Source organism: Rissa tridactyla, chromosome 1 (assembly GCF_028500815.1).
Source record: "Rissa tridactyla isolate bRisTri1 chromosome 1, bRisTri1.patW.cur.20221130, whole genome shotgun sequence".
NCBI classification, from domain to species: domain Eukaryota; kingdom Metazoa; phylum Chordata; class Aves; order Charadriiformes; family Laridae; genus Rissa; species Rissa tridactyla.
The window spans coordinates 154,710,959-154,726,592 of NC_071466.1; the positions used below are offsets into that span (position 1 = coordinate 154,710,959).

A 15,634-nucleotide genomic window follows, 5' to 3' on the forward strand; every position below is an offset into this window, starting at 1 on the left:
GGAGGCATTATTATTACCAAAAGCCTTGTTTCCTCCTTATGATTCCTGATGTGCTCACACTGGAGTCTAATATTATCTCAGTACTCTGATCCTGCACACGTATTGAAGGCCTCAGCATTAGGAAAACACCAGATGTTTTCTTCCTGTTTTCAGAACCAAGCTCATTTCCAAGATTCCCGGGAACGCCAGATGGCAAGGAATGCCAACACTATCTCTAGTGCCACATCCATCCAAACCTTTGCATGCCATTTCCTCTGGCCCAGGGAGGGAAGCACAATACAGCAGCTTTGGGACAGCCTGAAATTCAGGAGAAAGTTATCTCAAGCCCAGCTCCTCACTACAGCATCACCAGGATCAGAACTGAAGTCACTTAGTATCTTTCTGTGCTTCCCTTCCTAAAACAGGTAAAAGATACTTCCTTACTTCACCACGGTACCTGCTCCACAAAGGCAGGGAGTTACATGTTTTCTATTAGATGGAGCATCTGAGCTTTCTGGGAACAGGGGCTTAGTTTGAGTTAACTTGGTTTCAGGGTAGAGTTGCCTAATAGTTTCACAATAGCCACATGTTTTGTTTTAATCTGAAATGGTATGTGAAAAAGAGATTTGTAATATACTGCAATAAAGTCTCCAATCTCTTACTCATTGTCTGCAGGAGAAATCTCCCCAGCTGATATCTACTGCCCAATTCTCAATTAGTTAAATGTAGCCATGAAAAGAAACTAAACTCAGTGTTTCACGAATGACAACTACTCTTCATTTTCTAATTGTGGTAGTAAAAGAAAAAAAAAGAAAAAAAAAAGAAAAAAAGAAAAAAGGGAATACAGGTTTTCTGAAAGCTCTTGTGAGACCATAGGATGATTCAGGTGTGAGGGGGACTTAGAAAGTCCCTAGTCCAATCTCCTACTCAGGGCAGGGGCAGCTCTGAGCTTAGAACGGGTTGCTCAGGGTTTAACCCAGCTGGGTCTTGAAAACCTCCAAAGGTGGAGATGGCACAGTCTCTGTGAGCAATCTGCGCCAACTGTCTCCCAAAAGTGACAAAACACACTGCCCTTAAATCCATCCCAGACCGCTCATTTCATCCTCTCCCTGCTGTCTCCCAACCTCTCATTGTGCACAGTTATGAAGAGGCTGGCTCCACCTGACCAGTACCCCCCGGTAGGCCTTGGAGGGTTGCCGGTAGGTCCCCCCGCACGGCTGAACAAGTCTTGCTCCTCCAGCCTCTCCTCCCAGGGAGGTCTGCAGCCCTGATCGGCTCTAGGCCCTCTGCTCAGCTTCCTCCAGTTTACCTAAGTCTTTCCTACGCTGGGGATCCAAACCAGGCCATGGGCACCCTAGATGAGCACTGAGTGGAGAAGGCTGGGAAACAAAAGAAGGAAAACTTTTCCTTCAGCCTTCTCCGATATGGGAGGCTGAGATTTCCCAAGCACTGAGGCAGGGGACACACCCAAATCACACAGGATTTTGCCCACATCTAGGTGTCTGCTTCCCCTGACCCTTCCTTGAAGGCCCCGGCTTGAAGCTACTCCTTCTGTAAAAACCCAAACTCTCATTTAACATTTTGGGAACCCTGCGCAGCCCCTCGGGAGCAGCAGGCTCGACTGCTGTCACCAGACGCCTCGCTGTGCGGAGGGAGGGAGGCATTCGGAGATGGCCCGTTGCCCTCTTAGCGCGGTTCCTCATCCCAGAGAGCGGGCGGGAGCGGCCACCCCAAGCGTGTCCCTCCGGGGGGTTTGGCGGGGCACAGGCCGCGGGGCCGCCCAAGGGGGCGCGGGCGGGCGGTGCTGGGCGCACCCCTCCCCGCGGGGGCGGCAGCGAGGGCGGGCCAGCACCCGGAAGAGGAGCCGCCGCCGCCCGCCTGACTTCCCTGGCAGGCAGGGAAGCAAGGAAGCAGGCGGGCGCCATGCTGCAGTTCTTGGTAAGGCTCCGCGGGGCGCCGGCGGCGCCGCCATTTCGCGGCGGGGTGGGGCGGAGCGAGACGGGCGGGGACCGCTCCTCGGCGAAGGGCGGAAAGCGGCTGTGTGCCGTCCCCGCCCGCACCCGCGCCCCGCGGGCGGCTCTGGGGGGGCCCGGCGGGCGGGCGGCCGGCCTTCCCCTACCTGAGGAGCTGGCGGCGGCCTCCCCCCTCAGCCCCCCGCTGGGTGCCCCCGCCCGGTGGCGTGACTCGCCCTCCCCTGGCCTCGAAGCTGCTTAAACGGGGTGACTGCACCCAGTTTTGGCTCTCCGGCAGCGCAGCATCCTGGTGGGTGCGGCGCCAGGCCCGCTCCCTTCGTCGGCTTCCCTCAGACCCACCCCGGGCCTTTGAGTCGCCTCGGGGCTTCTCCAGCCCGGTGTGCGGCCGGGTTTGTCCCTGCTCCCCTAGGAGATGGGGCCTTAAAACTGCTCTGAAGTTCCCGCAGGTTTTGTTGTGTTTTTTTTTTTTCTCTTTTTTTTTTTTTTTTCTTCCTCCCAAGTCGTGCCCTTAATTTGCCTTGGAAGTTCAGCAGATTTCGCTTGCTCATGGTGATGCCCTCCTGCTGTCCACATTTGTGTTAGCCTATGTACCTCCCTCCTCCTGTGAGAGCAGAGGTCTTCGGTCCTTGCCGGTTTGCTCGCCTTTAGATACCCCCCATCTGCAGCCATAGATTTTTATATATAGAAGTTAAGGCAAGGGGTCATGTTTCACTACTGCCTTTCGTTATATCCCCTTAACAGCAGCTGAATTAATAGACTAAACGTTTTTGCACTTTTCTCGTTTTAATATTCCTTTCTGCATGTTCCCCTAAACTCTTCTGGGTGTCTGAAGTTAAGCGCCTGGCTACCCTTCATTAAAGGCTTAATGGACGCTGGTATTTTTACTGCCAAGTGCAGAAATAAATTGCCTGACCAAAAAAGATGTTAGTTTCGGCTGTAGCAAAGCATAGAAACAGTTGCCCCATTTTTCATTCTAGTGATGTGAAGGCTGCTCTAGGGTTTTAGCTGTGTTCAGATATGTCCCTGTAAGTACAAACAGTAAGTGATATTCTTTCATCTTTTATTTAGCTGGCTAATCAGCTTCATACCAAGTGTTGATACAGAGCAAGAAGAGATAGCCTATTATAAGTTGGGAGAGTCTTGCGTGTTTTTATGAAATGAATAAATGAAGCCTGTTTCTTATCTCAGCTTCAAAATAAAACGCAATAACAAGTATGAAAGCCTCAGTCATTTCTGTAGCTGTCTTTTGTTGTCTCTGTCCACTCCACTGAAAACATTCAGTAAATACTCTTAGCCACTCTCAAAGTTTCTGTGTTTATCAACTCTCCTGCTTGCTGCTAATGTTTTTCATTTCAGTTGCTAAATGAAAACCTCTTATGATTTCTTGATTAGCCCCTGAAAGTTAGAAAAAAGATATGCTAATTCTGGGTTTCTTCCCTTTTTGGGTGTAGTTTGTGTATTTGACTCTTGCTTTCCCTTCTTAGGGCTGTAACAAGGAGATAAAGGGATAATCTTGCAAACCATGTATTTTTGCTATCCAGAGTTAAGCATAAAATAAACACTTGTTTAAAATGCAACTTGAAATGCTGGGTACATATTGGAAGACCCTGAACTCTCATCGGCTCTGTTGTCCTTAGTCAACATGCACATTTTAATTGGCTATATGTTTTGATAGCCACATAATCAAAGTCTAAATAGTGAAATGTTTCCTGCTGCTTTAATTGTCAACCATAAAAGTAAATGTAACTGAGTGGATTGCTATTGAATGTGGTGCTAGACCTTTCAATAAAGGAGTACACTTAAAGGGAGTACTGATGTCAGTACTGTCTGTACCGAATAAGTCTTATCACACAGCAGAATATGATAGTTGTCCCATCTTTGGAAACGTTCTATGATAAAGCCTAGAAAACTGCTAATAAACAAGGACCAGGCTTGTGCTTTCAAGTTAGTTCTCAGACAGTGCTAAAGATACAGGAAATTTTCCTCTGCTAGAACGATGCTCCGCATTAAAAGGAATCACAAGTCTCGTTTACATCCGTGCAATATTTGTTAATATCTCCCAGAGTACTTCTGTAACTGATAGTTGAAACTACAAGAGCAAATGATAACCAGTGCAGTACTCACAAAAAGAACTCTACTTTTTCTTATATTGTTAAAGTTCCTTAAAAAGTAATAATGAACAAAGACTAAGACCAAAAATCTCTTTAAGAAAATACTGAAGTAACTTGCAGTCACGGTTCATTTGACAGTTTTAAACCAGTTTTAGTTTTCTATAACTAGCTTTTCACCAGTGATGCTTAGGGAGTCTGAATCACTGGAAAGATGAGCTGTACTGTATCCTGCTTTGGGCATGGAAAAGATGTCTAGTCAGTGGGATGGCAAAGTTGTTATTGTGGACAGTGGTTTTATTTTTCTTAAAATATTCTTATTTTAACAGCAGTGACCATAAGCAATAACAAATTTCTTAAATAGAACTGGCATCAGCTGTCATATAGAGGGATTGTCTACTGACAATGATTGAAGGCACAATGTTAGTCGTGTCCCCTACCAAAATAGTCAAATAAGCCTTCATAATATAGGTTGTACCTATTATGAAATGTAACAATACAAATAAAATCTCTGATCTTGGGGAGCTGCCGAATTAAAATCTCATCACCTGTCTTTGAAGAGAGGAATTTCCTTCACTCCAGAAATGTTGTTATGCTTGAGGATTTTCCTCAGCTGGCAAACAGGGTCTGGGCCAGGAACTGCGCTTCTGTTTTGCTCTCGCTCCCCTTCTTGGGTGCGTTTTCACAGACACCCTTCAGCAATTACAAGTTTGCACAGTTGTCAAAAGAGGTAGTGCCCTGCTTCCAACCAACAGTGCTTTCCTGCCTTAGAGGAACCCCTAGGTCAGAGTGGATTTGGCTGAAAACTGGTCTCTTGAGGTCAAAGGGGTCTGGAAAGTGCACAGTTGTTAGCTGTTGCGGAAGAGAAGTAGGAGGTTTACATCAGTTTAAGTTGATGGAGGAGCTCTACTCTTAAACCTTTTAAGGTGAGACTGGGATGTTTTTGCAGTCAGAGCCTCTGTTCTGACTTTCAAGCTTGTGAACTTTTTTTTTTACTGTATATTACTGTGTTATTTCTTCGTATATGTGCATCCCTCTCCAGCATTGAGCACCGTTTTAGTGGGATGTTGCTTTAGGCTTTCCTGGCTTGGACCAAGAGCTCTGTGATGTGTAGGCCCCCGCTGCTCACTCCCTTGTTTTTATAGGAGTTATTGCCTTTGTGGGTGCGCAAGGAATTTTGCAAAGATGATCATAGACTGATCCAATTAGTCTTGGAGATGTGTGTTGAAAACACAACTGTGCTGTATTTTGGAAATCATGGTAAGGTTTTTCTGGTAAGGAAGATGGGTAAAATTACACCTGTCTGGAAGAAAGGTGAGAAATTAAGTAGGAATGGAATTGAAACTCTTTAGTCTTCACATGACTGCAAAATTCCTTTTTTTTAAATTTTAACCAATCTGCTTTTGATGGAAGAATGTTAACTGTTCTTTTCTCCCTTTCTTCCTCTTTAGCTTGGTTTTACTCTTGGCAATGTGGTTGGGATGTATCTGGCTCAGAACTATGATGTGAGTATTCTTGTATTCTCAGAGTTAAACCTATTCTGAAATGAAAATAAAAGGCTGTTTTCCCTCAATCAGAACTGATTCAGTCTTTATTTTGATGGTTTATTTTATTTAAACAGAATACAGATCATTCTGACTTTAGTGCGGATGAACTAGAATGTAAACGGAACCAAAACATCTAGCTCTTTGACATCTTCTCTCTAATGAGAGTAATGCTTAGAGCCTTAACTGGTGTTGGGGCCCTAGAGCACAGGCATGGTAAACAGGCATCTACATAGATCGAGACAGGAGAAACAGAAAAAGTTTAGCAGCTGCTCACAGATTGTACTGGCGCTAAAACACTGCTTTCCTGACTCTGATAGTCTGCCTGCTTACAGTGTTCTTCATTCAGTACACAAACAGTACACTGTTTGTTACTTAAAAAAACCTTCTGGGCATCTGAAAGGTCTATCTTCTGTACCAGTAATGAAAATAAGTTTTGCCAGCTTTTTTTTTTGAAAATTCAGCACCTACTACTACTTCAGTCTTCTTTCCTTCTTTTCTGATAGCAAGAAGAGAAAGTGAACTTTCTCTCCTTGTTTCTCGCAGTGAACAGAGATTTCTTTTCACTGTAAGAGTTAGAGTAGAAGAAGTAGATTTAGAGCTGAGTCTTCAATACAAGCTTTTTTAATTTCTGTAGTCAGCAGAATCCTTTGTAAGAGAAGTGCCACTTAGCTGTTTACAGGCTAGAGTCATCAATGAAATTTAACATAATATTTTTTCCTTTCTTATGCAATCTATATTAGCCTAGTTTAAAAAAAAAAAAGCTGTTGATGCTCAAATCTCTAGTGACATTTATGTTTTGCTTTCCTCTCATCTTCAGTATTGAAGTCATCTTGCTTGAAGAATTCTTATTTTTTGCTCCTTGCTCATGTGCAGACTTTTGTGATGCTTCCTGTCCAGTCACTCCCGTAAGAGTACTAATAAAAGGCAGATTTTTCTTTCCAATATATGTTTTGCCTTGTTATGAAAATGCGGTCAAAAGAACATACTTGGGTGTATCAATATGTATTGTAAGCATGGTGTAGTGTTTGTCTGGCAGCACTAATGAAGTATTGCCACAAGAGGGGGACTTATGCTTTTGATTTGCTGGAAATAGTTCCCTGGGAATGTAATAATACTGCCTTGCAGGATAACATGGTAATTTTATTGCAGGTATCAAAGATGATTTGTTTTAGATAGCACCTAAGAAAAACTTGCTGTAATGAGGTCCTAATTCCACAGCTGTGGAATCTATGTGCTTAGTTATAACTACATGGAGGGTTCTGCTGACAACAGCAGACTTCTCTTGTTTTAACTTAAATGTCGGGTGCATTACAGGTGGGGCATTCGATTTTGTTTGCTCAAACAGAGCTTAACTTTGAAAGGGAAGGTAAGAGAGGAACTTATGATATTACCTGTACTATCAGCCTCAAACCATCCAATGAGAGAACTGCAGTCTGTTTGGATTAACTTTCCTTCTGCTCTGTGGTCAGGTTAAATATGAAGTAAAAGCCCATGATTCTTTTCACAACTGATCATGGGAACTTTGCTTTCGTTTCAGTTTAATCAGTTAGCTTGTAAAATCTTATGTCGTCAATTCCAAGTTTTAGCTGGAGTCATAAGACAATCTATTCCCTGCCCTTAAAAGTTGCTGCGCTTTTTTTTTTTTTTTAAAGAAGTTAAAATTTACTGTTGGATTGCTTTCTCTAAATACTTTTGTTTGCTAGAGAAAGCTGAAGTTCTGAAGTTCACAAGCGGTAAATTGAATTTTCATTCAAGTGTGAAACCGCAAAAGGTTGCCAATTTGCAATGCAGTAGAAGTCCCTTGTTGGGAATTTTGGTTCCCGCAAGATGGGATTTCTTCATGTATTTCTTGAACCTATTTGCTGCTTTGAACATCTTTTTTCTCCGTGTTTGTGACCAGTATAGTGCAATCTAATTTCCACTCCCAAAGTCATTATTAAAGTCTGTGCATCAGTGTTTAAATCGGCTTATTCTTTGGCAGTTTGTCCTCTTTCAGTGAGGAAGCCAGACTGGTCTTACTAAATTTCCTGTAAAATGATCTTTTTTCCTCCCTCCTGTTCCCATCACCACTGGCTGATTTAATAATCTAAAATATTTCCTGAAGCCTTGTGTGAGGTGCTTTCATCTGCTGTTTGCTTGATGTTACTTTGATTTTAACCTCTGTGCAAGGTAACAGATCCTGGAAGAACTATCTTTTAGAAATTGGTTTAAACTTCATAGAATTTCTTGCTGTGTTTATGGTATTGTCTTTCCTGCCGAGGCTCATGTAGTTTGGGATTTTTTGTTCATTTATGTGGTTTTTGTTTGTTTTTTGGTTTTGTCTTTAAAGATTCCTAACATTGCAAAGAAGCTCGAAGATTTTAAGAAGGATGTGGAAGCTAAGAAGAAACCTCCCAGCGACAAGTCCTAAGAAAGCAATGTTACCCAGGTCACCTCTGTGCGTGCGTCAAGGATGCAATTTATCTTTGAGGCAACAAAGATCAAGTAGAGGGTTGGCGTGGGAGGTTCCTCCATTTTTAGTCTCCTAGAAATGGAATGTCCTTCTTTTGAAAGAGCAGCCGTGAACTTTCCTGGGACTGATTTTCAAGGATCTAAGGATTTGAATTTGCAGCTGATATGTGACTGGATAAGATTGTTTGTATTTTTCGTTACTGCTTTTCCTAATATTTTGTAACCCATTTTTACCTGATCCAACTGGAGCCCTGTTAGTCCTGTTACTATGCATACCTCACACTCTGTAATACCCTAGTACTTAGAACGTTACAAAAGACATTAAATGCATCAAGAAGTAACTTTCTTGTCATTTGTTGTGAGCAGCGGTACTTCACTGTCCTTAAGATCTGCATTCCATTATTGGAGGTGGGAAAGTTCATTTGTCAAACTATGAACCTGGGGGGAAGCGGGGAGCTCCTGCTTTTTCTGTTATGTTAAATGATCGCTTCCAGCAGTGCAGAATTTGCACAAATATGGCTGATTTCTAAAAGTGTAAAAGGCCATCAACTTTAACCTACACTTCAAATTCATTTTTTCTTCTATTATTGTCTCTTCCTCTTCTTTCCCTTCTGCTTGGTTGCTTGAGGATGTCTCTGGAGTGATGGGGAGGATGGGAGAGAGAAGAGTTATCTTCCGTAAGTAGTAATAGGGGCATATGGAGGTCAGCAGTTACATTGTGAATCCAAACCATTTGCTTTATCTACTTAATGCTTCAGTTTGTGTAATTGTTCTAAATATGCTTTTTTACTGTCTCTTGGTATGGAACAAGGACTAGAGCTCAGTATTTCTGTCAAATATGTCTATCAAAGAGCTTGGTTAGCAGGTCAAAGGAGGTTATCCTCCCTCTCTGCCCTTCTGAGGCCGCATCTAAAGTACTGTGTCACAGAATCACACAGAATCACAGAATGGTTCAGGTTGGAAGGGACGTTACAGATCATCTAGTTCCAACTCCCCTGCCATGGGCAGGGACACCTCCCACTAGACCAGGCTGCGCAAAGCCTCATCCAGCCTGGCCTTGAACACTACCAGGGATGGGGCATTGACAGCTTCCCTGGGCAACCTGTTCCAGTGCCTCACCACCCTTACCGTAAATAATTTCTTCCTGATATCCCATCTAAATCAACCCTCTTTCAGTTTGAGGCTGTTACCCTGTGTCCTATCACGGGGGCCGTTACCCCCATGCCCAGTTCTGGGCTCCCCAGTTAAGGAAAGACAAGGAACTATTGGAGAGGCCAGCGGAGGGCTATGAAGATGATCAAGGGACTGGAGCACCTCTCTTGTGAGAAACCGGGGTCTGTTTAGCCTGGAGAAGAAAAGGCTGAGAGGGGTTCTCACCAATGCTTATAGATACCTAAAGGGTGGGTGTCAAGAGGATGGGGCCAGACTTTTTTCAGTGGTGCCCAGCAACAGGACAAGAAGCAATGGGTACAAACTGGAACACAGGAAATTATATTTGAACATAAGGAAAAACTTGTTTACTTTGAGGGTGGCAGAGCACTGGAACAGGCTGCCCAGAGAGGTGGTAGAGTCTCCTTCTCTGGAGATATTCAAAACCCGCCTGTATGTGTTCCTGTGCAACCTGGTGTAGGTGAACCTTCTTTCGCAGTGGGGTTGGACTAGATGATCTCCAGAGGTCCCTTCCAACCCCTGCGGTTCTGTGGTATTCCCAGTAGTTTCTCATTCCTGTGCGTGGTCTTCAGTCCAGTGCCTTTGCATTTGGTTCAGTTGTCTACCATGTATTTTTTTAGGATTAGAACCAGTTGTCTGCTGTCCCTCCTTTTGTCTGTCCAGTATACTCTATTCACCCATTGTTGCCACTAAAAACCCTGGTATATGAAAGAATACACATCATGTAGCACTGTCCTCTTCTGTTTGAATGGAAAGCAAATTCTGCATTTAGAAACCATAGTTTTACAAAAGTTCTGTTGTAAATTCTGAAGAAAGTATTGCAGTAATTTGAAGAGATGTAAGTTTTATTAATTCAACAATCTATCAAATAAAAATTATTTAGATTTTTTCTGTAAAATAGAAGAGTCCTATCAACTCTGTAAGGTGCTTGGTGAAGGGAATTCACAAATAAAGTACAGCCATGTTTAGTTATTACTGGAGTAATAGTTTGGCTTTCACAGACTTCAAATGAAGGCAACTGTCTTCCAGACAAAATTTTTTCCATAGAGCAAGACAGCACTGCACAGCTGTTTTAATGCTTTCACGAATGTGATGAACTTAGTTTCCCCCAGCTTCCCTTTGTTGTCCCCCTACCCCCCCGTTCTCTTTCCTATTTTTGAGCAGAGTATTGAAAAATACTGGCTCTAACCCATTCATATGTCTTTGCTTGTCATATAAAATTATGCTAGTGTTTAAGTTTGGATTATTTCTTTCCTCAAACGTGCTTTATGTTCTTCCCTTTCTTTATACGGAGATGAGAGGGGAAATAATATTCAAAATCTCTGTTGCCAAACAGGCCTGTGTTACTCTAAAACTGTAATTTGGAGCTGACAGTTTCAGCTGAGCATTCCAAGTAGATGTTATGGTTTTTTTCCTATCAGATTATGAAGTGATCCAGCTACAGCTGTAGTGCTGTAGAAACAATATATGCTCATTAATATGAAAAACATGACTTCTTAAGTGTTTCTCACTGTTTGAAACACTTTCCATTTTAGCTCAAGCTGTCTCTTTTTTTTTGTCGCAGGTAGTAAACTGGAGGGCTGGATAACATTGTAACACACTTCGTGTCAAATTTGCAACTATTGTGTAACACATTTTACCTAACTGATTCACTCTGAAGCTATCTAGATGATACTAAAAGTTAACCTTGTATTTCAGAGGGCAGAAAGTACACATAGGTGATGACTGCTTGATGGATGTCTTGCTTTTGAGGTCCCAGGGGGCTGCGGATGCAGTGGTGTCATAGCAGATTGCAAAGGATGGATGCACCTTCAAGATACCTACGAGCAAGTTTCCCCCTTAACATGCATACTGTGAATTTCTGCATGTTCAAAATGCCTATGTGGATAACTGGAGTTGCCAGATAAAACATGCAGTTTTCCTTCCTTTGGTAAAAGCTCTTAGGATAAATGCAGTTGTATCCATTTTAATGTATTAATTCTTTTGAGACATGTCCTAGGAGCTGAAGGTTCAAGGCAAAAGGGGAGGAAAGGAATTTATGAGCTACTAACAAACTTCTAAAATATTTACTGTGGATGGAGACTGTTATCTTGTGATGGAAAATGCTGCCCTAATGTTCTTGACTACCTTCCATTGAATACAGTAAAGAGTTAATACTGAAAACATATGAAATGCCACATAGGAAAGGTAATTATTAGCTTACTGGGCACCAGAGTTCAAATAAAGACAGTGGATTTAGTCACGGGACTTCACTAACATGAATGCTCAGCGTTGCCATTTTATGTCAGAGAACTACAGCCCCGTGTCTCATGATATGTGCTCCATCCCTTGATCTTCTTGGCCCTTGGGTAGGACTTGTGCCGGTACGCCCATGTGCTTTTTGTACTGGGCAGCCCAGAACTGGACATGGAATTTCGGATGTGTTTCACTAGGGCTAAGAAGAAAGGAAGGGTCACCTCATCCTTCAACCTGTGGAGGATGCTCTGCCTAATGCAGCTCATGTTCAGCATGCTTACCAGGACCCCTGGGTCCTTTTCTACAAGCTGCTTTCCAGCTAGTTGGCTCCAGTTTGTACTAGTGTGTGGGATTATTCCTCCCCAAATACGGGACTTTGCATCTCCCTTTGTTGATATGTTCATGAGATACATGTTGGTCTGTTTCCCTGGCCTGTGAAGGTCCTTCTGAATGACAACAGAGCCATCTTGTGCATCAGCCATTCCTCCCAATTTTGTGTTGTCTACAAACTTGCCAAGGGTGCACTCTGTTCTGTTGTCCAGGCCATTAATAACTACACCAGCGTTCAATAATTCAGTATTGGCCATGGTGTTTTCCCCTGGGGTGTACCACTCGAGACTGGCCTTCAGGTAGACTTTGTGATGCCAACAACAACTCTTTAAGCCTAGCACTTCACCCAGTTTTTGATCCACCTTACTGTTCACTTACCTAGTCCGTGCTTCCTCAATTTGTCTCTGAGGTTGTTGTGGAAGGCCATGTCAAAAGCCTTGCCAAACAACATGCGTTGCTCCCCCCTCATCCACCAAGCTAGTCATTTTGTTGTACAAGTGTCAGACTGGTCAGGCATCATTTCCCCTTCATTAACTGATGCTTATTAGTCCCAATCATTTTCTTGTCCTTCATATGTTTCTTCTATGTCCTTCATAACAGCTCCCAGGAGGGTTTGCTCCATCACCTTCCCAAGGATTGATGTGTGACTGACCAGCCTGTAGTTCCCCAAATCTTCCTCCTTGAAGACAGGAGTGACATTTACTTTCTTCCAGTCCTCAGAGGCCTCTCTGGATCACCATAAACTTTCAAAGACCCTAGAGAGTGGCCTCATAATGCCTTTGTCCAGCTCCCTCAGCATTTCTTTGGATTTCCTTTTGTGTCTGGTGTGCCTGTTGAGGCCCTTGGCTCCCAATTTTGTAGCAAGAGGGGCCTCTATAGGCCTCCCAGGTGAGCCTAGCCAGGGTCCTGGCATTGGCTTTCCTAACCCCATCTGAGCCAGTTAAATCACCAGTACCTCCAGCCACCTTCTGTAAAAATGAGTTATAATGCAGAGGAATTACTCAGTGACAGGGAAAGTTTAATGAAGCCAACTCTCTTTCTTCTTGGTTTTACATTAGGTAGCATCATCTACATCAGAAAAATTTATTATGAATTTAGGTAAAGATACATGACTCCTGTGAATGTAGAGCATCACTCTTCACAGTGACTTCTGATGAGCAAAGTAACGTAGTGGTGATCTGGCAGCACAGGACATTTCTCAGTGGTGATACTGCAGGGAGTTATAGTATCACTCAAAAATATTATTGCCTTTGTGAAAGAAGAAATTTTCCACTGTGGTTCTCTGTGGTTCTCCTTTGTCCTGTGGTGCTAGCAGCTGTGTGCACTGACAGCTGTTACAACTCCTCTATGCGTGTTTTCTTGGAGAGATTTGTTATACGTGCCGAGCATCAGGATACGTGCTCTGAAGGGCCCAGACTACTGTCAGCCCAAATTACAGATGGCCCTCAGATTACTGGTGAAATCGAAGTGTTGCAAAGGAAGAAATTAGAATTTATGAGTATTTTTATGTAAAAACCAATATCCATTGTATGTGATGCAGAATTCTTTTCAATATTAGGAAGTCATGGTAGGTGTTGGAGTGCCTACGTTACTGGTAAACTCCATAGAGAAATTTCCTGGACAGCTCTTTTTATTTTTACCTCAGAGGAATAAAAAAGAGATACTTAGTTCTGTTTGTTGTATTTCTCTGTGGTATATGCTAACCTTTACTTTACAAAGTCCTCAGCCAAGGTCATTTTTCTTGAATTTGTACTGAGAAAAAATAGCTGTGGAGGTTATTTTCTTTTTCACCTGAAACATACATTAATCACAGATGGTCAAATTTACTCTCTTGAAAAACAAAACAAATTTCATAAATTACCTTCAGAATAGATGTTCCCACCAAAATCGACTCTGACTTTAGTCTTTAATACACCTGGAAAATATCTAAATACTCCATTCCTGTAAACCACAGACTCAAACCATAACTACACAAGTAACTTTCCTACCCTGTGAGCCCAAATGCTGGAGTGGAACATACTGTTGGTTTTCTGTGTGAAAACAGGGATTCTGCAACCTTTTATCACACTGATTAGAGCCCTTCTTTGTCAGCTGCACCTTTGGGTCCAAAGGTGCAACCCAAGTAGTAAGATACTAATCAGTGTATGAAAAAAAATTATTAAGGGCCTGTTTTAAATTATGTTACTCAAATTTTCTGCTTATCAGAGAGAACTGAACAACCCTTGTGTAAGTATTAAGTACATCTATCATGCTCTGTTTTTTTTCTTGAGAAATAAAACATTACTGTCAGCTACAGAATGAAAAATTTCTCAGTATAAATCACTCAGTTTACTTCAGTGAAATTATTCAGGTTTTATATCACTGTGAAAAGAAATATATGTAGCCTTAGTAGGATTCTAGTATAAGGTAATATAAAACTGTAAGATAAAATAGTATACTGCTACTAGTGAATATGGTTATACTTTTTGGATAGGAATCTTAAATTCTGGTCTGAAAGTAAAACTTTTGGTTTTAGGACTTGATATATGTGCTAAATATTCAAAGCATCTGGAAATCACTTAATTTAAAATCAGGCTTATCTCCCCTCTGAAGAAAAGACTTCAGCTTTGGTTATTGGTAGAGTCAAATCTGAAGTTGAGTGGCAGTAAATTAGCAGTGAAAATTTCCCACTTTTCTGTCTCTCTTTGCCATTTATTTTCATTAAAAAAAAAAAAGAGGAGTAATCAGCACTCATTGTTGTCACCCTATGAGCCATGCAGCTTCCCAGCCCTAATCCTGTAGTTCATTTGCTGCAATTTTCCTTTGTGATATTCAGATTCTGCTACTACATACTTTTTCATGTACTTTCTTATGACTTCAGTGAAACGAAGGATAACATGTATGTATTTCTAAGGGCAGAATCTGGCTGCGGTGCATGCACTGTCTGATCTGATATGGAAAAAGGGCCAGTACAGCATGTTGCCTTCCTGAAAATGCCTGGTGGGACAAGGCAGTGACAAGTGCCAGCAGCTGTGTCCTGAGAGCACTGAAGCAGAAAGGAAGGCTGCTGGGGAAGCTCCTTGCCCAAAACTCCAATTTTCTCTGCACTAATCTTGTGTGATATAAACTCTGCCAGAGAAGTACTGATGGAAATGTTCCTGAAGAAATATTGCTTGAGATGTACAACACAGCATCAGGCAATTTCCATTTACCTAGTGCTGTTGGTGGCCACCCTGTTTGATTTGTGAGTAATTCTAGATCTCCTTAAAGTTGATTGGCGTGCCAGCTGCTTGTCTCTCTTGCAAATGAGACTATCCTGGGTTCATATCCCCTGGGAAAGGTGTGGGATAGCAAGGCCTGATGGGAGCTGAGCTGAGAAATAAGTATTAGGAGGGTAGCTTTGCTGCTGAGCAGCTAGGCAATTTGAAGGTGGTGATGATGATGGTGGTGCATGAAGTGTGAAGCAAAAAGGTTTAGAAGATGAGTGCTCAGTAAAAGGCACAGCATGGCTAAAGCCTTGGGAAGAGAGCAAGCCAGAAAGAGAGCTTCTTGGCAGTGGGAGAATGGTTGAAACTAACTTTGAGGGCTGTAAAGAAAGAGATGTCCTGCTTGATGTGCAGGGGGACAGGACCCTTGGTACTGCAGATACCACCACCCACTGAAGTGCTTGTTCCTGGAGAAAGTTGCCCATGGTGGACGGGTGTTGCAGCCCCTCTCTCCTGCTTCAGCGGCTTCGGTGCTGGGTGCAGCTTGCTGGGGGACTGCAGCTCATGCCGGGCAGGAGGCCGGGGCACCTCTGCTTTGAGCACCATGTCAGGATCTGTGCCCAGCAGCAGCCGCTTGCTGGGGAGCAGGAAGAGAC

General features: G+C 42.9%; 1 protein-coding gene across 1 annotated transcript; it reads left to right on the forward strand.

Moving 5' to 3' along the window:
* The first annotated feature begins 1,761 nt into the window (after positions 1 to 1,761).
* On the forward strand, positions 1,762 to 8,399 carry STMP1 (short transmembrane mitochondrial protein 1). Its single transcript, XM_054197495.1, has 3 exons — positions 1,762 to 1,917; positions 5,512 to 5,565; positions 7,937 to 8,399. Exons 1-3 carry the CDS (start codon positions 1,903 to 1,905, stop codon positions 8,015 to 8,017), a joined length of 150 nt encoding a protein of 49 aa, XP_054053470.1. The 5' UTR covers positions 1,762 to 1,902; the 3' UTR covers positions 8,018 to 8,399.
* The last annotated feature ends 7,235 nt before the right edge of the window (positions 8,400 to 15,634 follow it).

Coding starts and splice junctions, on each gene's coding strand:
- STMP1 (XM_054197495.1), top strand. Junction 5,566..7,936: donor ATCTGGCTCAGAACTATGAT/GTGAGTATTCTT, acceptor TTGTCTTTAAAG/ATTCCTAACATTGCAAAGAA.